The sequence below is a fragment of the Micropterus salmoides genome, unplaced genomic scaffold (assembly GCF_014851395.1).
Source record: "Micropterus salmoides isolate LMB-PRFRI ecotype aquatic unplaced genomic scaffold, ASM1485139v1 Ms_hic_scaffold_20, whole genome shotgun sequence".
Taxonomy (NCBI): Eukaryota; Metazoa; Chordata; class Actinopteri; order Centrarchiformes; family Centrarchidae; genus Micropterus; species Micropterus salmoides.
The window spans coordinates 11,507,824-11,535,517 of NW_024041151.1; the positions used below are offsets into that span (position 1 = coordinate 11,507,824).

The 27,694-nt window shown below is 40.6% G+C and overlaps 1 protein-coding gene and 1 long non-coding RNA gene across 3 annotated transcripts in view; both read left to right on the forward strand.

Annotated features, from left to right (window-relative positions):
- The first annotated feature begins 12,140 nt into the window (after positions 1 to 12,140).
- LOC119914676 lies at positions 12,141 to 17,491 on the forward strand. 2 transcript variants are annotated; one of them, XR_005446811.1, is made up of 6 exons: positions 12,141 to 12,517; positions 14,612 to 14,821; positions 15,035 to 15,148; positions 15,226 to 15,269; positions 15,347 to 15,516; positions 16,442 to 17,491. It is a non-coding gene; the product is annotated as an uncharacterized LOC119914676 (long non-coding RNA). The 2 variants fall into 2 exon arrangements; XR_005446810.1 differs by lacking the exon at positions 16,442 to 17,491 and having other exon boundaries at positions 15,347 to 15,704.
- Positions 17,492 to 19,828: 2,337 nt separating this feature from the next.
- The window catches only part of pcsk5a (proprotein convertase subtilisin/kexin type 5a), a 30,121-nt gene continuing 22,255 nt past the window's right edge, over positions 19,829 to 27,694 (forward strand). Inside the window, exons 1-12 of the mRNA XM_038734525.1 lie at positions 19,829 to 19,978; positions 20,974 to 21,078; positions 22,256 to 22,408; positions 22,549 to 22,692; positions 22,986 to 23,062; positions 23,307 to 23,395; positions 23,497 to 23,669; positions 23,858 to 24,064; positions 26,199 to 26,299; positions 26,387 to 26,490; positions 26,836 to 26,956; positions 27,221 to 27,409. Of these exons, the coding sequence (XP_038590453.1) occupies positions 19,829 to 19,978; positions 20,974 to 21,078; positions 22,256 to 22,408; positions 22,549 to 22,692; positions 22,986 to 23,062; positions 23,307 to 23,395; positions 23,497 to 23,669; positions 23,858 to 24,064; positions 26,199 to 26,299; positions 26,387 to 26,490; positions 26,836 to 26,956; positions 27,221 to 27,409 (1,613 nt within the window). The remainder of the gene's footprint in view (positions 19,979 to 20,973; positions 21,079 to 22,255; positions 22,409 to 22,548; positions 22,693 to 22,985; positions 23,063 to 23,306; positions 23,396 to 23,496; positions 23,670 to 23,857; positions 24,065 to 26,198; positions 26,300 to 26,386; positions 26,491 to 26,835; positions 26,957 to 27,220; positions 27,410 to 27,694) is intronic.

Here is a 27,694-nt window from a genome sequence, read left to right on the forward strand (position 1 = left end):
AAAATCACTTACTAAATGGTGGATCACTTCACAAATAGAGGTAGAACATTCATAATTATGTTAAAATCTTTTTTCAACAAATATGCATGAGTGAAATTAAGTTTTCTTTTTTGAGTCCCTTTTTGCTCAATAAAATAAATATCTTAATAGAAAAAGTAAGTGCTAATTCGTTCTTGATTCAAAGAATGAGATCAAATAAATAAATATTTATTGAACATTTGTTATATTGTTATTGAGGAAAATTACACTATGATAATTATTGTTAGGCTATTGTTTTATTGTCCAGCCCTAATTTATACTATGACTTGACTGAATAAGTGATGTTTATTATTTACTGAGAGATGTGCATCCATATTGCCCCGTCTGCTCCACAACATTTTAATACTCAATGTAAATCCAATGCTTTCCATCTTGCATTAGAGTCAGAGTTATAACTACACCTTCACTGAGAGACAGATAATCACTTTCTTGTTTGAAAATTATGTGTGCCTATGAGGAGTGCCATCACATCTGTGTGCTGTCTGGACTGGTCCCACGAATGTTGCTGCTGGAATGCAATAAAGTCCAGCTGTGGACGTAGCACCACTCAGCCGGATGTCCGGACGTTTAGAGGAGAGAACACAAGTTCACCTGACTGCTGTTCCCGAAAGTCACTCTCATTGAGTTATTTTCTCTTCTTGTGCCCAGAGGGATTGTCCCTCTTTGTCCTCTCATCAACGTTGTAAACGCATCGCTTTCAACATTGACTCGTTTTTTGACAGGTTTCATATCATTAACAACATGCATTTAATTTTGAAAGTGTAACCAGACGTTGCCTGTATATTATTGCTAACTTGACCGGATGTTGCAAATGTTGCCAATTGTTGCTAACTTGACCACGGAGCCCTACAAGTCCAAAAACGACGCCAAGGGGTCAAAATTACTGGGGCACAGCACATGGATACAGGGGCACGCGCCCCAGTAAAAAGGGTCTGGCGACGCCTATGTTCATTGGTAAACTTCAGATGTGGGTGGCAGATTTGACCTTCCGACAGGGCCAGGCTAGCTGTTTTTCTTATGCTAAGCACAGCTTAACCAGCTACCGTGCAGACATGACATTAGTATCTACCTTCTTGTTGTGGTGGCAGCCCGGCTGACGGTGAGTGTCCTGGTTTTTCTCCTATTTATCAGTTATTCTGCTTTTTCCTTGGTTTTCTGTTCCCTGCCTGCCTCCCTGTATTTTCTCCTCTGTGTGTGCTCTCTCCCTGCTCCTGAGCCCAGCCAATGACCCGCACCTCATCAGCCACCTCGTCAGCCTGCCACACCTGCCAGTGGTCAACTCATCCCTGCCTGTATTTCAACCCCGGTTCTCCACACCACTCTTGCTTGAGCGTTGTTGCTTGTTGGCGCCCCAGTGTTTCCCGGCTCCCTGGCCCCCAGTCTCCTTGGTTCCCCATGCCTGTGTTTCCCTGACATCCACCTCTACCCCTTTTTCCCTCAATAAACCTCCTTCGCTCAGAGTGCTGCGTTTGGGTCCTCTGCCCCCACACCACCCCGCGTAACACTTCTCGTCTAACTCAGAACAAAAGTATTTCCCAAAATGTTACATTACTATAATACATAGGAATAGGTCATAGTTTTGAGAAATATTTACAGTAATATCTGAAACCAAGTTTTCACAGGAATTAAATATTTGATATCATTACCCATCTGGATTTACATACAGTAAACGTTGAGTTTTTTCAAATTGGACCCGCTGCTGCCTTATCAGAAATAATCGGCTTTTGTGCTGACTTATTTCCCACAGCATCAAATAGCAACCAGAAGCTGATGCCTACACCTCCTAATTAATCGGGGATTCTCCAACATGCAATATATCACATTAGAACGTCATCTACCAGCCACACACATACTAGGTCTCTAGTGACATTTATGACTAATGCTGTGGCATTAATTGGAATTACTGTCCCTGAAGATCAGCGTCAATGGTATTATATAACTATCTAGATGTTTGGGCCTGGAGCCCATTCAAGCAAAGTACAGTCAAAGTATGTAAGCTATACTATGAACCAATCAATGAAGAGGGAGGACAGCACTTGGTTTGATACAATGCAAGAAAGGCAACATTTCTTCTGAAATAATGCACAAAGATTGAGCTAAAATTAACATATTGGGACATGTTGCATCACATATTCTGGTATTCCTATCAACTCAGCCATTTGCATTTCTGTGTAATATAGTATTGTGGTGTATGAAACATGCAATAATGAGCTACTTTGGCACTGGATGAGAAGTTAAGATTGGCTATTAAAAACATTAAAAGACAGTAGTAAATATGGAAATTATTAGTAGTAAACATTAGTTTTAGTAAATATGGAGTTATGGAAAAAGAGTTTTGAGTTGGAAGTAGAAGCATGAATCTTTTATTAAACATTTTTGTCTAACATAACACAATTTAAATGATGTGAATTTAAATAAATGAAAATATAAATTCTTTTGTGGTTGCTGTTGTTAAAGAACCTCTACCTTCATTGTGATGAACAGGCACTGGTCTTGTTCTGTGTTAATTAATGTGCTTTAAGGTGCTGGTAGGTGATTTTTTTTCAACTTTGAACAGAGCCAGAGTAGCTGTTTCCCCCTGTTTCCAGTTCTTGAGCTAAGCTAAGCTAACCATCTGCTGGCTGTAACTTAATATTTAGCATACAGAGGGAGTGGGGAGAGTGATGTCAATCTTCTCAGCTAACTTTCCTCTAGAAAGCAAATAAGTGTATTGGAACTATTCCTTTAAAATACTGTATTGTTAATCAAAGTGAATTGAAGTCAACAACTCACACATATTTGCATTGTTATGGCCTGTCCAATACATATATGCTGCAGGTGATTCCACAATTCACTAACTGCAATTATCACCTATCACCTCTCAAGTTTCTAGACTTTCCCATCGTGTAGAATTGCAACATTAAAATATAAGAATATCTTGATGTCTTCTTATACACCATGAAGGATTTGTTCTTATTGCTTCAGATTGACCCAGTTAAAGCAGCAAATTTTTAAATGCTTCACAATGCACAGACTGCGGGTGCCGAGGGGAAAGGAAATTGGCCAAAAAAAGGAATTTAAAAAATCCATTGCCTCCAGGCAAATATTATTTCCCCCCAAAATAGTTAATACATCCTCTGGGTTCAGGCCCAGGATAAGACTTTTTATTGCAAACACAGAGGGTGTATATACTATAAGTTCAGACAGTGACTACTACATGACTGAGAATGTCATTATGTATGTGGTTCAAATTATAGCAGAGTTGTCACATTGAGAAAGCAAGCAACTCCAAAGATGTTTTAATGCTGTTTTCACTCCTTGTCGTTGGTCTGAATCAAAAGGTTTTGTCCAGGACCAATAAGCATCACATGTTGATGTAAGAAAGATACATAAATGTGCTGAGTATTATACTGCAAAACCAAATTCTCTGTGTACCGATGTGTGTACTTCAATACTGAGTACACTGTGAAACAGAGCAGAACCTACATATGGAGAAGAGCAGAACCTAAATATGGAGAAAAAAGCTATCTGTCCATTTGACCTTTTTATGTTAATGTTAATGTATTCTAATCAGTAGAGTTGATGGTGATGGATAGATGGAGGTACTTAAGTAAACGTAGCAACACAAGAGTCTAATAATACTCCAATACAAGTAAAAGTCCTGCATTCAAAAAAATTAAAAAGTTAAAGTATGGAAGTACTTGTAACTAAAGTTGAAAGAAATGCGATTTCCCATTAGTTTGTCAGTAATAGCTGTGCGTATACCTTGTGTTCTGTAAAAAAACAAAAACAAATCACATAGCCTTTAAAGGATTTTTGCATCTTGTTACTTCACTTGGATGTTTGACCTTCACTGTGAATAATGCATGTGCAGAGATTGACACTCAAAGGGTCTTTACATATTTATCTGCTGATGGTATGTATGGTAATATGGAAGTCAATCGTGGTCTAATATGCAGCTTAGAATCAGCAGGAGTTGACTGGCATTTATTGAAGGAACAATGACAGCACACTAAGCTCCAGTGATTTTATTTGACGCTTGGCCATGCTTGGTCTTTCTCAAGGCAAGTTCAATAGAAGTGTCAGATACAGCCTCAGTGACACTCCTTGCTCGTCATCGGCTCATCCACTCCCTCATCTGTCGGTGGTCATTCACATTAGTCTGGGTAACGTACTGTGTGACTTACTGTGTGGTTTACAGTGTGTTTTGCTGTGTGGCTTGAAGGACGTGACCGGCGGTGTGCCACTTGCAACTTCTCTACGCTCGGTAGGGCTGGAGGCTCCATGGAGGCAGCTGTCAGCTCGGCGTCCCCGTGTAGTGGAAGCCGGTGTGGTGAGCGGCGGGTGCCCTCCATGCGTGCTTCCCCAGCGCGGTGGCGGTGGGGACTGTGTGGTCCGCTGGGTGGTACTTGTTATGTGTGTATTTAGATACCTCGTATAATTTACATTTATATTCATCTCTTGTGTAAGCAGAGATCGCTTTTTGTTTCGCCCTCTTCTTTAAGAATAAATGCGTTTACTTGACACTTGTTTTGAGTTGTCCTTGGTTTTTCCACCCGGGTTAATCGTCCCCCACCCCTAGATAAGCTGGGGACGTAACAAAGTGGGGGCTCGTCCGGGATATTTTCTGGAAAACCAGGGTACTTGATCCATGTTTGTTGTATGTATGGTGATTCAGCTGCTGTGTTTGGTTTAGCTTGCTGTGGTTGGTAATATAATGATTGATGTTACCCTATATGAATAACCACTTGACTGCTTCCTCAGCTTAGCTCAGGGTAGTGTCCAGCTGGGCTGAAGCAGCCTTTCCATCGGGCACTAATTTATTGTTTTACCTTTTATTATTTTTGGGAGTAAAATCCTGGGCGGAGACGGCGTTCTCCGAAGGGGGCTGGCGTTTCAGGGTTTCGGCCGCTGATGTACTGCCTGTAAGTCGCCTCGAGCCCAGCACGCTCCTGAAGATAGGTAGGTAAGTTTGGCGAGGCAGGTGCTGAGGAAGTTTGCTCTGTGGGGGGGGGGGCTGTCTGCCTGTCGGAGGGTCAATATCAAGCATTAACATAATCTTATCCAGCATATTGTGTGTATTTTACGTGTTGTGGCCATGATAGCCTTTGAGTTAAGTAAGTTTGTGTCTAGTTCAGATTTAAATCAGTTGGATAGATGCAAGAAAACTGAGCTCCATGCCATTGCCACCCATTACCACATTGCTGTGTCCACTTCCCTAGTGAAGGCTGAGCTAAAAGCTTTAGTTCTGGATGGACTTATCAGTAAGGGTGTCATCACCTTGCCAGGAACAGCGCACCATCCTGACCGAGAGCTGAGTGTGGGGGGGACCGGGTTGGCGATGGGACTCCTGCTGGTCGACAGGGGGTACCACCAGAGAATCCGGTAACTATGCCCCAATTTGTGCCATTCTCAATTGAGTCATCCCCTGGCTCTAAGCAGGATGGCCGGGTGAAAGTTCGTTTGCTGCGGCTTCAGATTGAGAGGGAGAGAGATTTCCAACTCTGCCGGGAGCTGGAACTGAAGAGGCTGGCAGCAGAGACAGAAATGAGCAGGGAGGTGGAGCTAAAGAGGTTAGAGGCAGAGACAACATTTAAAATGAGACAGCTAGAGTTACAGGTTAATGTTACTCGGCTACTCGCCCCGTTACTTCTGCCAGCCAGTGTGTTGTCTTCACAATCTGCCGGTGGTCATGATGTGGGCAAATATATTGCCCTGGTTCCTGTTTTTCCGCGAGGCTGAGGTCGAGGCTGGCTTTGGTGCATTTGAGCGCGTTGCTGGAGCTCTGTGCTGGCCTAAAGAGGTGTGGGCCATCCTACTCCAGTGCAAACTTACCGGTAAGGCCAAAAGGCCACAAACATCATCCCACACAAAAGGTACCAAAGGACTACACAGTCTGGTGAGTGGAGCAACCACCACCGATAAGTTTTGGCAAAAACATCTATAGTATCCAGCCGATACCTTAGCATACCTTAGCATCCAGGGGCCGGACCTGCCCCTGGCCAACCTGCTTACCAAGGTAAGTAACTGTGGCCTTCCTAAATTCACACTTCGCCAAAGGGTGAGAGAGGCCTTTGTCAACCGCTGACACACAGCCCCTAAACTGGACATGTGGCTACCCCAGTCCTCCGAGTACACGACTACATCATCGAGGTAGACACTACAGTTGGGCACATCCCCCAGTACAAGCTGCATCAGGCGTTGGAATGTGGCAGGAGCATTCTTCACCCCAAACGGCATCACAGTGTACTGCATAAATGCATCTGGTGTCACACAGGCTGAGATATCTGAAGCACGCTGGGTGAAAGGCACTTGCCAGTATCCTTTTAATAAGTCTAACTTTGTGATGTATTTAGCTGGACCGACCCTATCAATTAAATCGTCCATGCGGGGCAATGGAAAAGAATCCGACACAGTAACTGCATTCACCTTCCTGAAATCAGTACAGAAACGAGGTGTTCCGTCAGATTTAGGCGTTAGCAGACAAGGGGAACTCCACGGACTGTTACTAGGCTTGGCTAGGCTGTGTTCCACCAGATAACTGACTTCCCTTTTCATTGCTTCTCGCTTGGCTATTGGTGAGCGGTAAACATGCTGCTTGATGGGTCTCGCATCGCCCACGTCAATGTCGTGCGCCAGTACTGTGGTGCGGGAGGGCACATCACCTAAGATTGTGGGGTGAGTATGGAGTAAATTGATTATATCCTGCCGTTGAGGTGTGGGTAAGTAGGACAATTGCTGGGCTACGGTAGCCGTGAATTTAGAATTAGCAAGCCTACCACACATGTGATCCTCACATGGCGTTGCTAGGTCAGTCTCCAACCAGTCAGCAAGAGATGTAGCTCCCGCCGCAATTTACTTTACTACTTCATTTACTGCGTTTTGTGGAAATAGTGACTATGCATAATTTTAATATAAGATAGCTAATAAAGATTTTTTTAAATAACAAGTCCCACACTGTAGCTGTCATCTGGTTGTACAGTTTAAGTTCAGTTCATAATGTCAATTAATGTAAGAATAATTTCTGTTTAAAAACCACATTTTTATTTGGTAAGTTGAATATAATTAAGAAACATGTAACGCATATTATAGCGGAACTAATATTCTTGTGTCGGGTCATTATTAGTGGCACTCTATTAGCATTAGAGGGAGGGAGAACACCTGACCGATCCGACGGAGGATGATGGCTGTAGCTCCGTTGCTGTTTAGAGATGTGTAGTGATTTTATTAAGTAAGAAGATCAAGCTGGACGGTTCCTTTTTACTCCCCTTGAGTTAATGCGGCCAACGAGGTATGCAGGGTTCCTTGTTTAGTTTTACGTTGTGTTTATATTGGTGGATAGGCTAACTACAGCTAATATAAGACCTATTAGCAGAGTTTCACGTGATAACGTGATGGCATCATCTGAAGTAAGCAAATTATCTGCAAGCTTAACAGCTTCTAGCCTGCAAAGGGATGGATTTGTCAGCTATTTTGTGTTTGTGAAAGATTTATTTAATGATTATTCTCTATGAGAATGCTTTGTATTTTATTTGACTCATTTTATGATTTGTGTATTTTATTTTGTCTAGTTCTCACGGCGTGCTTGACGATGTGAATGTCGGAATAAATGCCTGTAACCAAAGGAATGCCTTGTGTTCGTGATTTAAACTGGAGGGGAGCTACACACACTACGCAAATTGTTAAGTCAGGTAGACGAGGTAATCATCAGGTCAAATTTAGGACTTTTTAAGACCTTTTTAAGACCATTATGAATGAAATCCAAGACCTATATCACGACTTAAAAAAAAACAAACACACAAAGGAAATGCAGTCACAAAATAACTTCAAAAGTAAATCAATGTATTCAAGTTAGAGTAGAGTGATATCTACAAAATTGGCATCGGATGATGTCAACAATGAAACACCGGGATGGACGATGACATTGATAAGAACGTAAACAAGCTGGCACGCGCGCTGACGTGAAAAATGGATCAACGGTAGACAAAAAATAAATAAATAAAAAGAGTTGTCTTTTCGGTGACTTTATAAAGCATAACCTACTGCTGATTGTTAAACTCAGGGGAGCAGACTGGGAGACAGAGAGAAGCAGGAAAAGCCAGAGGTGAAGGTGTGCGTGAGTGAGTGCAGGGAGAAGTCGAGGCAAGCGCAAAGCAGATACATTTACAAATAATATTAGAAATACTGTCCATTCACAGGGCGGTATAATGTAAAACATTAAGATGGTATTTTTGCGTGGGGGATTAGGGGTCCTCCCCCAAGAAAATTATGTTTTACAATAAAGAAATATGCAATCCCACATAATTTTAGAACATTGTTATTACCACATCTGTGAATAAGTAGGAAAATGTAGACCAGGTTTGGAATAAACTACACCTCGACAGCGAAACTTGCTAAATAAGTCTACTGGGGTTGAATTCTAACCATTAGATCTATGAAAATTAATTTGGTTGGTTTTGATGCTCTCCACAGTGATTTTATATTCATTGCGCAGCACCAAGCTGTTTTGAGCCTCACCACCTTATAATGGCAGGAAAACACTGTTAACATGACCTCAGAATCATTACAGATATGACAGTTCATGTTTGCCTTTTGTGTCTTAATTTACTGCTTTATACATTTGTAGAAATTAACATAAATAATAGGCAACATGAGAACCACCTCCCTTCTGTATTATTACAAGCATTTCATTTGTACATCAAAATCCAAAAGAATAATCTCCTCATTAGTTTAAAAGGACTAACGTTAGTTTGCATCCCTAATTTGCTTTAACGTTACTAACCTCAGCTCCTCCGTGGTCAACACTGTCCTTTCTTATTTAATTTAACTATCAAGATGTACAGTAGAGGACAGAGCTGGAAACCTGACAACTGGGGAACCATTTCAATGAGCATTAGAGGTAGCGTTACATGGACACTGGAAAATAAATATCCGTTTAAAATGATTTAAGACAGAAACAGAAACTTCAGCGAATTTAAAACTTTTTAAGACCTTAAATTTTGATTTTGAAATTTTAGACTTTTTAAGACCCCGCAGAAACCCTGCAGGACATCTACTGGACAGCTGCTGTTGTCAGAGCAGCTCCTTTAATCTGGAGGTCTCAGAGTGTTTGTCCGAGTGACAGAAAGTGACTTGGACTCTCGGGAGGAAATTATTCTGGCAGTAAAAAATATTGAGTCGGTGTGTCAGTTAATAAATGCTTCAGCTTCTCCAGACAAACAAAAGTCTGTTCCCAAACGGCTGAAGAAGTAAAGAAGGTTAGCAAACATCTCCCCTTCAACTGGAAGCTGAGTAGGAAGCTAACAGAAAGTCTTTTAGTTCAATTTATAGCAAGTAAATAGCTGTATTTTATTCCAGCCTACCAGCTGAGAGAAAAGTGGTGTTCAGCTCCGTCCTGAACACAGACTGAACATCCATGGGGTACCATATTTGGGTCACACATAGCGACTTGTCAATCACAAGGTAGCCCCGCCCTAAAGCCTCCCCTGCTTTCTGGTCATTTTCCTTTAAATGGGACTATAATTTACTAAATGATCATCATGCTGTGTTGAAGAAGACTAGCGACTGAGACAATAAACTCATTAGCAAAGTGTGCAGCTGCAACTGCTAAAAGACAAGTCTAATTTAAACAAACACAGTGACTCAAACAATGGGTGAGAAATAGAACTATAAACTTAAACATGACAATAGAACAGATTTGATGGCAGTGCAGTAGAGCTGGACCCAAATATTTGACTATTCATTCATTGGGTTGGTATTCAGTTTTCAATTTTGGGATGTGGAGATTCACACAAGCACCTACGGTTCTGTCCCGCACAACGCTGCACACACACCGGCTTGCACAGCCCTTTTTTCTCTTGCTGTATCATACAGCGACAGACGCATACAGGCTGCTATCTGTCCACTTTCAACTTTCATTGTCAGCCGTATTTTTTACTGGCCAAAAAACACAGCTCGCGTTTTGAGCTTTTTCACCCACAAATCTGTGGTAACAACCGCAGGTGAGCTGCTTTTGGAGGAGGCCTATAGTACATCTCTCTCTGTTTGTGTCTCTGCAACCGTCAGTAGACCGTATGGCAACCGATCATGGATGGAGTTGGTCTCTTGGACAGATAGAAACATAAAAAGTCATGCTCAGCACATAAATCTGAGCGAAATTGAGGATTATCTGTCTTGGGTTATGTGTTCAGGGCAGCCGAAGAATTTAAAAATAAGCTTGTAAATGCCTTTTAAAGTGATCATGTACCAGAAAACTTACAAAAATAAATGCAAATGAGAAATAACAATTGAAAGTAGACAATATCATAATCAAATTTCACTATTCCCAATCTGTACCATTATGTGATCAACATTGTTGCTACGGCAAAGGTAATATTAAACTCACCTGAAGGTCATAAATCCTGAGGATCTCTGCAGGGCCTCTGCTCTCTTGGCCTTCTGCCTGTACAGGGCAATCAGTTGAGGTGTGTATCTCTCAAGCTCGCAGTAGAATTGGTTACATGGGTTCAACAAAGCGATGAACTCAGCAAACACCTGCAAACACATAAATGTATGCAGATTAAAGGCTTTCAACTTGGGCCTTGACAGAAAAACATAATGCATCAATTACTTGTTTTAAGCAGGATGGCTGACTATATGGCAAAAATAATATAGTTTTTACCTGAGAAATGAACATAGACCACTACACTGACAAGAACAGAAAATGCAGGGTCATCCTGCAAATTTCTTTAACCTAACTTAGGTTTTGCTGCATCAAAATGAAAGATTATGTGGCTGAGAATTGAGTTAGCCAATCAAATATATTTTAAAATAGACTAATTGTATAATATTTCATCATTTAGCTTCTATCTGAAGCAACATTCCCACACCAACGCAAACCCTTGTGTTTTTTCACAACAGTGCCATTTTTGGTCTGCAGTTTTCTCAGCTTTTGATCACTGCCAATCAGTTCTGAAAGAAATCTATGAGAATTTTAAATTGCTAAATATACATATTCATTCTAAAATCTCACAGTCACAGCTGGACAAATGCATTTTTCTAAAACAGTATAATATCCCCCCTACGTGTCAAGTCAGGGCTAAAGTATCTTCTTTCATGTTAAAATGTCATCCACTGTGAAATGTTGCTGGCTTCAGTTCTAGCAATGTAGTATTTTTTATATCCTCAGTATGTCTGCTTAGCAAGCCAGCAATTGATGCAGAAATATGCAAATTGATAACATACCTTGGATAGCTGTAGTGCCACTCAATACTCTGATCCTGCGAGAGCAAATATAACAAACAATATAAAGATTTCTCATTAGCCCGGTCAACAAGAACATCATCGAATGCTGATTTTCTAAAAAAAATACAATATTTTATCATTTATCTTAACTTTCTGTTAACATTACTGCGCCTGAAAACAGAACTTTTTCACTTACCAGAACAAAGCGCATGTAACAAGGAGCAGCCCCAGATGAAAATTATGTGTTAAGTGTTGACGACTGTCTGGAAAGGTTTCAACCACTGGTGATACCTTACAGTTGCTAACATTAACTAACGTTAGAATGACAGGAATGTGGCAAACTGACTCCACAAACTGCCTCCGGTTTAAAATAACAGAAAAGAAAAAACACTTTCACAGCACTGCAAAGAAAGCTGGGTTCTCTCGAACTTTGTAAAATATACACAATATACAAGCCCATTAGGATGCTTTCCAATGACATATAAGAACTGATTCAACCCACAATGCCCAAGTCTTAACCTACAGATTTTAACAGAATCTCTTCTGGATCCATAACAGTGCCTGACTTTTTTAACCTGAGATTGCGAGTAATAATGTCTCCCCTTCGTCTCATTTTCCCATAATCTGTGCCATTCCCCCTCAATCCTTTGCTTAATTTTTTCTTTTAGTTCCACTCTTCCCAATGATATATTTATATCTGTCTCTAACTTCTTTAAGCTTGATTTTGCTAAAAAGTCTGCTACTTCATTTCCTTCAACTCCAGCATGTCCAGGGACCCAGCAGAACATAACATTGCTACCAATGCTAGTATTTCACTTATGATATCAGGACAGGCTTTTGCTTTACTGCCTTTCAAGGCCATCAGGGCAGCTGCAGAATCAGAGCAGATTAAGGCTTCTCTTATTTTCACGTCCTCAATCCACCACAGAGCCCAAAGAACTGCCAGTAGCTCTGTTGTAAAGACAGAACTTCCGTCTGTAATTCTCCTGCTAATCCTAAAGTCCAGTTGAGCTATAACTTATACACCCCAAAACCTGCTCTCCCACTCTCTGGTTCCCTGGCACCATCTGTAAAAATTTTCAGATATGATCCCTTCCCACTGTTCAGATATTGTTCCAATTTTAGAGCAGTCATGTATTTGTTCTTTTCTTGTAAAAAAAAAGTTAAATCAATATTCAGTTCATCATCCCCTTCATATTTCAGCATCATTTGGTGGCAAAACTTGTGAAAAGTAAAAGGACCGTTGATGTCGCGTATCAAACTTCTATGGACCTTGGTAAGTCTCTGTTACTTATTAAACCATTGTTTTGTATTTTAACAGGAGCCGAGTTGTAGAATAACTTGATGTTCACCATAAACTCCAGCTGGCTTACTTTATCTGTAAACAGGGCTAAGGTGACCAGTTGATCGCTAACGTTAGCTTAAATGTGCCACTGAGAAGCTAAGTTAACTTACTAGTTGATGTTAAATTAGACGTGTTGGCAAGAGGTAATGTTAACATTGTCATCGTGGAAGAGTCATTTTGTTGTAATATTTGGAGTCTTCCATATATCAGTTAAAATGTCCACGTGTGAGGAGTTGGCAACATTAAACAAACTACCTTTAGCTTGATGTACTGTAGATGTCCATGCCGAACAATTCGCGGGTAGTCCTACAAGGACATAGCAAAATAATGTCGCATAAATAACTGCCTATTTAGTAGTAAGTAGTGTTACCTTTACTGATTTACTTTCACAGCCCTTTCAAAAGTGTGTTTGGCTGTCATGTTAGCTAGTTAAATTAATCTTGCTTTGCTAATGCTTGTATGTTCCTGAAATGTAAGTTGCTTTAGAAAAAGTGTCTAACATTACCAAATTTAAATGTAAAATTGACAGTCTTGTCTCAGTAATTGTTCTGTTAGCTGTTAGTAGTTGTTAGGTGGTGGTCTTGACAAACTATTTTTCTTTTAGCAATTGATATTAAATAAGCCCCTTGTCTAAATTATTAAAGATTGTAATTTTGGTATTGATAAACTACAATATTACTGGTTCTCTTATCTCTGCTTCTTAAGTTTTGGTGTAAGTTAACTTAGTTTAATGTAATGCTGCAGCATCTGCCTCTTACACACCAAGCAAAGTCAGCAGACCTTAGTGCTGAAAGGGCGGTAGGGCCAGTAAAGTGAACCAGGTGGAGTGTATTATAATAAATACATTTAGCCATTTAACTCATGCTTTTATCCAAAGTGACTTACAATTGCTATATATGTTAAAGGTGGCACCCTCTGGAACAACTAGGAGTTAAGTGTCTTGCTCAGGGACACATTGATGGATGTGTCACAGTAGAAATTGTATGCAGGTCTGTCTCACCAAAGGCATGTGTCTTATCCACTGCTCCACAACCAATAAGTATGCTCATTATTGTATGTAGACTTATTTAGCAAATTTAGCTTTGGTTTTAGTGTATTCAAAATCTTACTCTACTTATTATTCACATATGTTGTAATAACAATGTTCCAAAATTATGTAGAATTGCGTAATTATTGGAAATTGTTTACATTTCTTTATTGGAAAATGTTTACACCCTGCAATTTGACACCCTGCAAAAGCATGTTTAAATCCCTATGGACATTATTTTTATTTCTAAATGCACCTGCCTCGACTTCTCCCTGCACTCACTCACACACACCTTTACTTCTGTTCTCTCACTGCAAACACACCGGCTTTCCCCGCCTCTGTCTCGGCCTGTCTGCTCCCCTGAGTTTCGCTATAAGCAGTAGGTTATGTTTTATAAAGTCGTAGAAAAGACACAGAATTTTTTTTTTTCCCCACCGGTGATCCATTTTTCACGTCAGCACACATGCCAGCTTGTTAATTGTGTAGCCTATCAATGTCATCATCCATCCCAGTGATTCATTGTTGACATCGTCCAATGCCAGAGTGTGAGTGTGTTCTCCAAATTAAATAGAGTTTGGTACAAACAGTAACTGCATTAGTTTAAAGGTCCGACCAGAATCAGACTACTATTTACTAGCACAGCTAATGTTAACTTTAATATTTTCCTCGAACCGTGCAGGCCTACCTCATGCCTGTTGGGTCTGGTCTTACCAAATAGTCACCAAATAATGAAGTATTGCAAGTGGTATTGTTAAAGAATCGGATCGTTAAGGGTCTCGGTAAGGGTATCAAAAGTTAATGATCCCTAGTGCTAAGTGTGTGTGTGTAAACCAGGTCTGCATGCTGACGGCTAATAAGCTATGATCGCTTCCTCCATGACTCTCCGGCTGTCCGTCCTGTCAGAGCTCACCTCCATCAGGTTCGCTGAAGTCGAGCTCGACTTGAAACATTGGTGCAGATTTTCAAACCTCTTTTTTTTTTTTTCTCCTGTGTGTCAGAACCAGCCATCCTGGTGATGCATCACTCCATGAAACCTCATCCCACCATCACTGCCACGCTGCTAGAGGGGGAGCAGCGTCTGGCTGCTCCGCTACCTCACCCCCTCCATCTACACAGACTGAATGTTTCTGTCTCGGTTCAGTTCCCAGATGAGACGCTGTGGAGCGTTTAGCTGCTCAACATGATCGTAGCTGTCAGACTCCACACAGGTAACAGCTGATCAGGACTCTCCTCTGCAGAACCTTTAGTCTGGTTCTGCTGGTTCTGATCCAGGTTGTGTTCAGTAAGCAGGTCTGTTGCAGCTGCAGGAGCTGATGTGTCCATGATGATGGGGAGCCTGGTGATGTTCAGGAAGGACTCTCAGAGGTCACCTGTCCTCATGTCTTCCACCTGTCCTCACATCTTCTTCTTCATGTGTCCAGTTTAGTCTCTAGACTGGGAGACCTTCGAACAGTACAGCACCTGGCAGCTGTTCCTGGCCCACAGCATCCCCCTGCAGACCATCATCTCCATCCTGCAGTACCTTAAATTTAAAGGTGAGTGGTGTCTAGGAAAGGAGCCCTGTCCTCCAGTCTGATCAGTCCTCTGACTCCTTTTGTCTTTGTGTTCCTAGAACACCAAGGCCTTGTCCTGTCTGCTGCTGCTCTGCAGAGAGAAGTATGACAGGAACACACCTGGACACTCATCTTAGAGTCTCCTGGGTCCCCGTTAACATCTCCGTCTCTGTGTCCCAGGCCCAGTGAGGAGATGGTGAAGATTTTCCTGAGTTGTCCCTGTCACCCCGAGGACCAGTTCAGCACCAGCATCCTGAGACACTGGGCGTTCAATCACGACAACACGCTGAGAGAATGCATCAAGGCCCAGCTGGTCGAGAATAGGGATGCAACAATTACAGATTTTGTTGGTATGATTATTGTCAGAAATCAGTTTCATGATTATTATGCATTAATTAATTTCACAACAATAATGACATAAGTTGATTTTTAATTAATTGCATTAACAATTTCTATAATATGTAAGTATTTATATAAGGAATATTAACTAACCAGGGTTGTCATAAAGGAGGGGAATAAACTGTTTTAGTGAAAATGATATGAAATGCAGTTAATTGGTCTAAGCTCCTGATGTAAGTTAGTGTTGTACACCTGGCAACATTTTTGTCAACACCGACAGGAGAAGACAACATGATGTAAGTTAAATGTTTAGTGACTGAAGGTCTTGAGAGGACTGCATTCTCTCTTCTATAAAACCCTTTCAGAAAAGAAGCGATTTGCACTACGTGGAAGCTGCGTGGAAGCTGCTGCGCACGCAAGCAGCAAAAACACCTTGCGCGGCGCAAGCCATTGAAAACAATGGGCCTCATAGCACAGCGGGGCTGTTGCGGTGGGTCTGAAAGGTTACATGCTGCTTTGTTGACATTGCACTGAAAGCTGACTCCCACTGCTACGGCACTAATTGTAAGTGACGCGTTTATATTTAATTCCCTACCAACTTGCTACGTTAATGTAGGCCTACCTTTACTTGGGCCTGCAAAGCTGGGTGGTGGTCCCGGTGGCAGCGACTACTGAAATCAGTAGTTGCTGCATCCCTAGCAAAGAACTACCAGCCCCAACACAAAGAACAGCTGTCAGTACACACAGGCTTATTGATCGCTTCAGGAGGGATTGATAACTGTTAGCTGAGTCTGTCTCTGCCAGTCTTCACTCAGACCCCGATCCTTTGGCTCTGCAGCACGTTCAGGCCAGCTGTGACGAGGTCCACAAGATAAGGTACACATACACTGACGGGTGACATCACTGCGGTGGTGATATCACTTCCTCCTCCTACAGGTTCAGCGACCTGTTCGCCCTGGAAGGAGTACGAGGACTCCCAGACCAAGCCTCCCAACTTCCACCTTAAGGCTCCGGCCTCCTCCTCGCTCACAGAAAGGAGAGCGCCTCCAGCAGAGCCTCAGTATGTAACTCCACCTGCTCCTGAATCTGCGTCTCGTTCTTTGATTGGTCTGTTTCAAAACCACACGGAAATTTGATATTTAATGTGTCTGATTTGTGAAACCAGGAAGCAGCTCTGTGTCTTCACCAAGCAGGAACCTCCAGGTTTGAAAAGTGAAACCTCAAACCTGCATTCTCTCTAACAGCCAGCAGGGGGCGACTCCACTTGATCGTATAGAAGTCTATAGAAAATGTGGCTACTTCTCAGCTGATTTATTACCTCAGTAAACACTTTGCTAATGAGTTTATTGTCTCAGTCGCTAGTCTTCTTCAAAACAGCATGATGGTCACTTAGTAAATTATAGTCCCATTTAGAGGAAAATGACCAGAAAGCAGGGGAGGCTTTAGGGCGGGGCTACCTTGTGATTGACAAGTCACTATGTGTGACCCAAATATGGTACCCCATGGATGATTCAGTCTGTGTTCAGGACGGAGCTGAACACCACTTTTCTCTCAGCTGGTAGGCTGGAATAAAATACAGCTGCTCGTTACTTGCTATAAATTGAACTAAAAGACTTTCTGTTAGCTTCCTGCTCAGCTTCCAGTCTGAAAGGGAGATGTTTAACCTGTTTCACTTCTCCAGCCGTTCGGAAACAGACTTTTGTTCTGGAGAAGCTGAAGCATTTATTACCTGACACACCGACTCCATATTTTTTTAGTGCCAGAATATTTTCCTCCTGAGATTCACTGTCACTCGGACAATCGCTCAAAATTTAAGGTCTTAAATTCACTGAAGTTTCTGTTCTAAGTCTTAAATAATTTTAAACGGGTATTTATTTTCCAACGTCCATGTAACACTACCTCTAATGCTCATTGAAATGCAGTTGTCAGGTTTCTAGCTCTGTCCTCTACTGTACATCTTGATACTTAAAAACAAAGGACAGTGTTTACTACAGAGGAGCTGAGGTTAGTAACATTAAAGCAAATTAGGGATGCAAACTAATGTTAGTCCTTTTAAGCTAATGAGATTATTCTGGATTTTGATGTACAAATGAAATGCTTGTAATAATGCAGAAGGGAGGTAGTTCTCATGTTAATTTCTACAAATGTATAAAGCAGTAAATTAAGACACAAAAGGCAAACATGAACTGTCATATCTGTAATGATTCTGAGGTCATGTTAACAGTGTTTTCCTGCCATTATAAGGTGGTGTGGCTCAAAACAGCTTGGTGCTGCGCAATAAATATAAAATCACTGGAGAGCATCAAAACTAACAAAATGAATTTTCCCAGATCTAATGGTTAAAATTCAACCCCTGTAGACTTATTTAGCTTTTGGGGTGTAGTTTGTCTCCCCTGAGTTTATCCAACAGCAGGAGGCTAAGTTTTATAAAGTTGCCAAAAGACACAACTTTTTTTTTTCTTTTTTCCTGGATTTGTCTACCAGTGATCCATTTTTCATTTCAGCAGGTCCACCGCATGCCAACTTGTTAATGTCATTGTAGCTTATCAATGTCATTTGTCCATCCCGGTGTTTCATTGTTATCGTCCAATGCCAATTTTGTAGACATCACTCAACCCTAACTTGAATACATTACTGCAAGTAATTTTGTGACTGCATTTTCTTTGTGTGTTTCTTTTTCTAAGTTCTGATATAGGTCTTGAATTTCATTCATCATGGTCTTAAAGTCCTAAATTTGACCAGGTGAAACCTGCAGAAACTCTGATTGTTCCATTACCTCATCTACCTAACTTAACAATTTGCGTAGTGTGGAACTTCTTATTTTATTTCTTGATTCTTTTCGTCTTTATTTGCTTATGATTCCATGAAACTCCACATTTAAAGCTCCCTTTTATATTTAAGTAAAGGCTACTGATGGAATGAAATTATACAAAGTCACTTTTTCCACAAAACACAGTAAAGTAGTAAAAAGAAATTTTATTTAGCTTAAGAGATTCAACACCAAAAAATCTCATTAAGAATCTGGAAATGGAGAATGTTCAACAAAAAAGACAAATTGTTGCTGGTTAATTATCTGATCAAGCAGTCAATTGCTTTGTCTATTCAGCTTTATGCAAGATTTGCATAAAGCTGAATAGATTTGAGGTAATCAGTTTCCACAAATATTGAGTATTCTGAACTTATTTGGGTTTGAGGCCCAAGCTACACTCAATCCTGTGTGTGGAAGTACTATCACCAAACTGTACTTTAAATATATCAGGTCCCCTCTAAAGGATCACAAGATAATTCTGGAAGGTTGTGAGCTGATTAACATGAGTGAAAATAAGTATAAAACAAAAAGCGGGGGGCCTGAAACACTAACATTAAAACAGTTTGACCTCTTTGCGCCTCAGTTATTTAAATGAAACAATCTCTTTTTGGTGGAACTCCTAAAAAGTCGTCTGACTCATCACTATACATGGCTTCTTTTGTAAAAAGCATTAAGATGAAAATCACTGGTTTAATCTTTAATAGCATCTTGTGTTTTAAAATTTTTTAAAATGAAAATAAGTAAATAGTGAATGCAACTACAGCTGTTAAATGTTGTGGTGCAAACAATGTTTCCCTCCAAAATGTGTTGGAATAGAAGAATAAAATAGAGTACTTCAAAACACTACTTAAGTACAACTCTTGAAATAAATAAATGTACTTTCCTCTACTGGTTATAATGAAGATAGGCCCTACATCTAAATATGTAGTACATGTGTTTGTAATTTCTTTTTGGCAACATATCAACTGTAATGTGATGGTCCTATAGAAAACGTCTTATTGCCTATTATTTCATTTTATGACCTAACACTGGAAACCACGCGGTGCGTCGTGGGTTCATACCATCTTTACGTAAATATTAAATTGAGGAAGCCTGAGGTTTATTGTAATTTGCAGTAGGCAAATCTATAAGCCGGTTAACCATCTTACATAGCCTATATTTTTACAGTTAGCAGGGTCGATATAATTAAACTGAAACATACAGACAAAGCTGCAACCACTGGTCTGATCCATGTAAAGGACACACTACAGTTGATCCCTGGCACCCATATTGAAGCAGTAATTTGATAGTAGCTTGTTCCCAGTGAAGGAGAGTCAATTCTTGACAGCTTCAGCCGGCAGTGATCCTTCCGTTTCTGCAGAACATCTGATGATTCTTTGCGATAGTGGACTTCAATTTTAAACCCAAACTTTGCGCAATGAGAGAAGTTTATCGCAGGTGAACAAGGTGCTGGGACAACGCATGAAACACCTTTGCACAGTCTAATTAGAGGAAGCCTCTTTATCTCTGTAGGGATGGTGCGGTTTTACATGCTGTGGATGGGAACTCTCCTCCAATTTTGTCATGCAACGATTTTCACCAACAACTGGGCGATAAGAATAAGGGCTGACCGCGACTCTGTCAACAGGATAGCAGAGAAATATGGATTTACTAACATGGGTCAGGTAGGTGTGATCTAACATACTGTGTAGCCTATATTAGAAGCACCAGACAAGGACATACTATAGTCTACCTAACATTTGTCTTGATCTCAGTTAAAGTTTTTAATTTCTCGGACTGTAACTGTTTGTGTTTATTGAGGCCCATAGAGGGTCAGAGTGAAAAGGCCTGAGTAATAGACCACATCACATTCAAAGACAACTACAGTATGGTACAGTCTCCTATTACCTTCATTTTTATTATTAAAACCCTCAGCATATAACATTAATCATCCAAACAGTTAAACCTCAAATATCTAGCACTTTATTGCCATTTTAACCAAGGTCACAAAGAATGTGTTTCTATATGTACAGAGAGAAATGAAAACAGAAATCAATCAGACCAGACATGTCAGTACTACCCCAGAATGAACAAATAAAAATAAAACAGAGCAAGGCTCATAAAATTCAACACCTGTATTCACTGTGCTTTAATGAAAGCTGCAGGTCTTGGCTCCATGTTTCAGTACAGGTGATATGAACCAGAAATACCCTTTTAAACTGAAAAGATACTTTGCTTTTAATTACTGAGGCCAGAAGTCAAAAGCAAATTTCACAACAGAGAAATTGGGGAATAAATAAAGCCATAAATGATTCTTGTCAGTCACAGAAAATGGCCAACCTAAGACACTTTTTTATTAAACATAAGTTACCTAGAGCCTCACTTCTTATATATTAAAAAATCTGTTTACATCATGGCATTACAGACACACACACAAACGTACAGTATGTGCACATATAGAGGCAGGCACACACACACACACAGCAGCAGTGTGGCTGAAGTCTTGTGGCTCAGGTTGCCTGAAAAACTATCACAGGTATAAGGTAGCCGCCTTCATAAAAGACACCAAAGGCAGTTTCATAATTTAACAGCTGTTTAGCACAGCGACAGAGTGGGATGAGCGAACACACCTTCACCTGAAAACAAATTAATTTAGAGGATTGGATGGCTGTTTCACCAGATTGGAGACCTGAAGAGTTATTACAGTTTTCAACACGACGAGACAGCCAAGCGGTCCACTGTGTCCAACAAAGACGTGACTGTTGGTGTCGCCAAGGAGACCAAGGTATAGTAATGGGATATGAAGACTGCTGGGTTATTAATGATCTGCATGTCCCCACCCTACTTCCAGATACTAACACATAAGCATACACATGTTCTTGTACTGGCCTCACATACACACTCATCTCTTCACATCATGGCCTCACACATACACACGCACACACATACAATCACAACCTTAAGTTGCCAAGAGTCATTAACAAAGAGGAATAAAATGCCCAGTATTACACACCTCATTTAAAGGATAACTGGTTTATTCTAAGATGGATCTTATTTTTGTGGTTTGTGTCAACTGCTGAGATCTGGGAAAATGGTGACATTCCCAAAAAAGAAGTCAGAATGGGCAAGAAAGATGAGCAGTCAGACGATATACCCAAACTGTACCCTGTTATAAATATCCATCTAAACCCCCCTTTGCTAAACCCCTCCCCAAACAAGTCAAACAGGGTTCTATTAAAACAAAATAACAGTCAGATCTTACATTATCCTCATCAAACTTATTATAAATACTCGTTAGTTCTATGTATGCAGCTAGCCTTAATCTTTTGGTGCGAAATCGTGTATGGAGAAGTCATAAATGGCATATTTAAGATCCCTTTTTCAAGATTCTTGTTTTAAAACGAGTCAGCTGCAACATTAAATAGTCAGTCTGAGTCTACGTTTTTTAACCAACTCATGGTGCTGACATTAGTTTAGCTTGCTACAGCTGCAAACATCTGCCAGCAGCTGCTCTGGGTAAAACTGATATAAAACCCATTAGAAATGATGACCAAAACTATGAAAATAAGATGCACACAAACATTGTTATAAATAACAGTCTGCAGCCATGCTAGCTTATGGGAAAGTTGTTAATTCCGCATGTATCTGGTCATAAACCAACGTTTTGGACTATTTAAAAAATTTGACCTAATAATGGTGCAAGATGAAAAAGTTAAGGGGTGACCCAAGTTATCACAATTCATCTTGAAAGTGTGTACCAACTTTCAAGGTTATCAGTCCAGCAGTTGCTGACATTTTACAAAATCCCATAGTTGCTGAGATATATCAGTCTGGACCAAAGCAGCGGGCTGACTATCTATCTGACGGAACATTTCCATCCCTTAAAGCCATGGCGTTAGTTTGGCTAAAAACACTATATACATGTCTACATCTGTAAAAGTGCCCTGCGTGTTCTTTTCAAGGTGGAATGGCTCCAACAGCAGGTGGTCCAGAGAAGAGCAAAGAGGACCTCCAGAGCTAGTCAAATCAAACACCTTCCCACTGTTCAACCTCAGTCCAGCAGCACCCGGATGCTTCACTATAATGACTCAATGTGGAACAGCCTGTGGTACATTGTGAGTCTGATTTTTTTCCACTTTACTAAGCTCGTCTGAAACACAGACACATAAACCCAGACAGACACAGCCCAAAATAGACCCTGATTTATTCTTTACTCCCAAGGGCTAAATTGGATGTCCCACTATTTGCTCCACAGCTCTGCAGTGATGAGTCCAAAGGCTGCCAGTCTCATATGAACATTGCTGGGGCCTGGAGGAGAGGGTATACTGGGAAGGGTGTGGTGGTGTCTGTCCTAGATGATGGCATTGAGAGAGAGCATCCGGATCTGAAGCCAAATTATGTAAGTGCCCTGGGATGGGACGCTGTGCTCGGGAAGGGGACATTAATCATAAGCAATTTGGCAGAGCTCTTAGTGTAAGAGTGGAGAGCTGAGACAGATATTGCAGGCAGAGCTCTTGGGCCAAAGGTTTGAAATGGCCGGCCAAGAGTATTGGAATGGACATTAAACGTCTGGTCCACTTAACTGTCGAGTGGACTGGTGAATAATGCTCTTTGTGATTTGTCTGATGAAACAGAGACAGATAGCCGCTGGCATCTTATTATGTGCTGCTACTTACTATCCATCTGATTTAGGATCCTCTCGCCAGTTATGATGTGAACGGACAAGACCAAGATCCCTCTCCAAACTATTCCAACAATGCTTCTAACTAGTGAGTACTTCTCAATTTCTAATTTGCACCTGTTTTGCTGTTTCCTTTCCCCATCATGATTCTAACGTTAATTAATGCATGCTTTTCTTCCCATTTTTCAGTAATTACATGCATATATGGATATGCAATTTCCCCAGTCTGAATTCTGTCTTCTCACTGGTTTGATGTAACGGAAATAGCCCATCTACTCCTCATGCATATGCATCTAACCTCATGTTCTGATGTTCTCCTCCTTTCTCCAAAGCCATGGGACTCAGTGCGCAGGGATGGTTGCTGCGGCTGCAAATAACTCTCAGTGCACGGTCGGGGTTTCTTTCCATGCACGGATAGGCGGTGAGTCTATGTATTGGTATGAAACTACATTGCCAAAGGACATCTGGAGGTCAAATTTTTGTATATAATGGATTTAAACATTCTGCCCCCTTTATTTGTAGGCATCCGTATGCTGGATGGAGATGTGACAGACATTGTGGAAGCCCAATCACTGAGCTTCAGACCACAGTATATTGACATCTACTCCGCTAGCTGGGGGCCAGAAGATGACGGGGCCACTTTAGGGGGACCCGGGCTTCTGGCTCGTCTTGCTTTACAGAGTGGCATCAAAACAGTGAGAGAAAGAAAGACAGAGAAAGTTTGTGTGTAAAAAAGGAAGAGAAATGCTTACTGTTTGTTTGTTTATGCCTATGTCCTACCTGCGGCTGTTTATCTACTTCAAGAGCTTATCTTTTTTTTCCTTATTGATGTGTAAATAATCATTAATAAATTAATCTCCTCTGCTCTCCCAATTAATCTCAGGGCCGGCATGGGAGGGGCTCTATTTTTGTCTGGGCATCAGGGAACGGAGGTCGAAGAGGTGACCACTGTTCCTGTGATGGTTACAGCAATAGTATCTACACCATCTCTATCAGCAGCTGCACTCAGCATGGAAGCAAGCCAGATTACCTGGAGCAGTGCTCCTCCACACTTGCGACAGCTTACACCGGTGGGGAGAATCAGGAAATGGTGAGTAGAGGCTGTGAGTAACAGAAGGAACAGCTTCAGTATGGTTAACTACCAAAATAAATACATAGGTCATGATGTGCTGAGATGACTCTGTATAGGTAAGGGAAGCATTTTAGTGTTGAGTTCTGTGTTCTTCTAAATGAAGGTGTGTATGATCAAATGACACAGCCCCTTCTCATTGACCATCTACAAGCACAAACTGCACATTGCTTCTTTATTGTATAACAAAAAAAACATTTTGTCACTTGAGGCCATCACCCCAACTTCAAAATTATCTACATTTATATTACTAAAGGTAAAGATGTTTATTTTTTATGTTTTCGTTTTGTCTGATAACAAATTATTTCACGGGTCCTTCATTGCTGAATAGTTTCCTAAGAATTTTCAAGACATTTCCTGGAGATAAATATGTAATTTAGTGGTAATTATAAGGAAAATAGACAGTGAACTATTAGTTAAGCTCCCTTTGCTTTTCCTGCAGAGTTAAACAGAGATTACGGAATGACTGAGTTATGTGTAGTGTTTTGATATTCATATTGTTGCCTTCATAACAGCCACCCTACCAGAGGCTTGGACGCTGGAGGAACATTTATTCTATATTTTCAAAGATGTTTCTTCTCGCTTTTGATAATAAAATTAAAAAAATTAAATCACTTTTACATAATTTTACATGATGATGTTTGTAACTTTTGGTTAAACTTTAAGGGATGTTTGTAATTGGATTGAACAATCTCCACCGTCTTGCCAGCTGCTTAAAGCCAAAAAGCGTTGGGGGCGAGCAAGCGACCACTTCTGCAGTTGAGTTTGATAGTGCGAGACACCTGTCAATCAAGCAAATACCCCACAGACATTCTGCCTATGAACTTTCTTTCTGGTAGAACAATAACTTTTTTAATTAACAAGACACGAGAAAAAGTGAAATTGGTTAGACCCTACAGGCTTGTAGGGCCTATAACCTCATATGGAATAAAAGCCATTAGAGGAGCTGCGTTGTAAGCCATGTCAACAGTTACAGCTAGTTTGACTATACAGTAGGAACATCCTGAAAGCCAAAGACTCAGGAGGCCTACAGTAGCATAGTAGTGTAGACAGTATGGCCAAATAACAAGCTTCTTAATGTTGGAGGAGATATCGTCCTATGGAATAATTACCTACTTCTACATTTTTTACCTGATTGATTGGCAGTAATTTATGTGTTTTGCATGGCAACCCACCAGGGAAGAAAAACTGAAATTATACAGTATGTAATTATGTGTACTCTCAGTGCAAGGCAACAATATAAATGAACACATTTATTTAAGTAGGCAATGTTTTGATCTGAATCGGTGTGTAGCATTTACATCACATATGTCCTTAATGTCTTATACGATTGTACAAGTATTTTAAATGTTTTATGAATAAACTGGAACGGCAACTGAGTTCAAACTGAAAATTTGCCAGGTAAAAAAACTCTCTCCACCACTCTCATTTCATGTAATTTGCAGAGGTCATGGGTGAGTTGGGCAGCTCAATTGACTAAATTAGATGAATACTGAGAGCTGCTCAGGGGTTCACATTTGCTCTCTTTCAGCAGAACCTCTTTGTTTGCATGCCTGACAACATGCCAACAACAAAGTCATGTATAGGCCTGCATGGCAATACTTTTCTATCTCGTACAGTACTTTCAAAACCCATTACCTTGATTTATGCTTGGCCAATTAGTTTAATAAACCACTTGGTTCCTCTCTTAGTGAGCTATCTTTTACATGAGACTTAAAACAACTTCAAATAAGTGTCAGTTTAATTTTGGTGTTTTGAAACAGATCAGATGTGTGCAGTCTCCTAGTTTACGAGGACCGTAGTGTGTAATATAATAATCAAAATGTAATAAAAAAGGAAGGCGAATGGTATTGTGCCAGATGGTGTGCTAATGTCCAGCTGGCACACTGTATACTACGTCGGAGAGGGCGATATGGGTCATGGTATGTCTAATTTTGTATATTATATCAATATGTGATTTATTACTTATTATTTTCTGGAACATTTATTTAGAAACTGTGTATGGACAGGAAAGTCTGTTGATACCTGACAAATCACATTTATGTAAAAATCTTGTACATTCAGTGTGTACATACTGTGTCGGTGTCCTTGACAGGTAACGCTGGGTCCACAGAAGAGTTGTAGCCGATCTAAACCACAGAGCTCACTCTCCTCCTCAATGGCAGCAGGTGTCATCGCTCTCACTTTGGACGCCAAGTAAGCACCTCCCCCACACATAAAATCCATACAAGCAGCATCAGGTGATGAGAGCATGATTTTTTTCTCTGATTGACCTTTTCTCAGCCCTTTGCTCATCTGGAGGGATGTACAGCACATTATTGTCCGAACATCAAAAGCTCATCATCTTATTGCTCCTGACTGGCACGTTAATGGAGCCGGATACACAGGTATGCCCATTGGACTTCTGTAAACTTTGTAATTCCAGTTTTTGTTTTTTTATTTCAGTATTTTTTTGACAGTAGTTTAGAGAAAATAGATAATTACATAATATAGTTTAAATGCAACCCACCCAAAAAGTATAATAAAGAAGATAAGTTAAGCTTTATAAGCATAATTTGGTAAATGTTCTCTCAGCTCTTTTTAGGGAAACTATCAAACAGTGAGCATACAAACTAATGAGATACTGTGAGCAGACAGTAATAAACGCCTACAAAGTCCCAGGAGAGTGTGATGTCTTTAATAAGCTACATCGCCTTTTATGCCCCTGATAAAGTGGTATGTGTGTGTGTCAGTGAGCCACCTTTATGGCTTTGGCCTGCTGGATGCTGAGAGCATGGTGAAGGAGGCTGAGCGTTGGAAACAAGTCCCCTCACAGCATGAGTGTGTGGAGGAGACTCCCATCCAGCTGAGCAGGTATCATACCAACCACACTGCAAGAGATCTCCGCTTTGAGTCAGGGCTTCCCTCTGATTCCTCCCCTCTTTTATCGCACGTTATCTATTTCTGTCTCAGTTCTCATGCATGGATTTCTCTCACTCTGCTTCTCACACACTTTAATGGGTGTCATTTTCTTTAGTGCTGCTTTCCTTGTAACTCTCTGTTGTGCTTCTTGTTTTCTGCCTCCTCTCTCATCTCTGCAGCTCACTGTGTGTTTTTATTCTCGCCGTCTCATGACAGAACTATTCATCCAGGCTCGGTGCTGACATCTGTGTATGAGAGTGGGGGCTGCTCTAGCAAGCCCCAGCAGCACGTTGTTTATGTGGAGCATGTCATCGTCCGTGTTACCATCGCTCATTGTCGTCGCGGTGACCTTTCCATTACGCTCACGTCACCTTCAGGCACCGTGTCTCAGCTGCTGGCTAACAGGTAACTAAGAGTAATGCTCAATCGTGGTATATATATATCAAAGTATATATATGTGTGTGTGTGTGTGTGTATGTGTGTATGTATATATGTATATATATATATATATATATAGATAGATAGATATAGATATATATGTGTATGTATGTATGTATGTATATATATATAGACAGATAGATAGATAGATATAGATATAGATATATAGATATATATGTGTATGTATGTATGTATATATATATACACACACACACACACACACACACACACACACACACACACACACGCTGG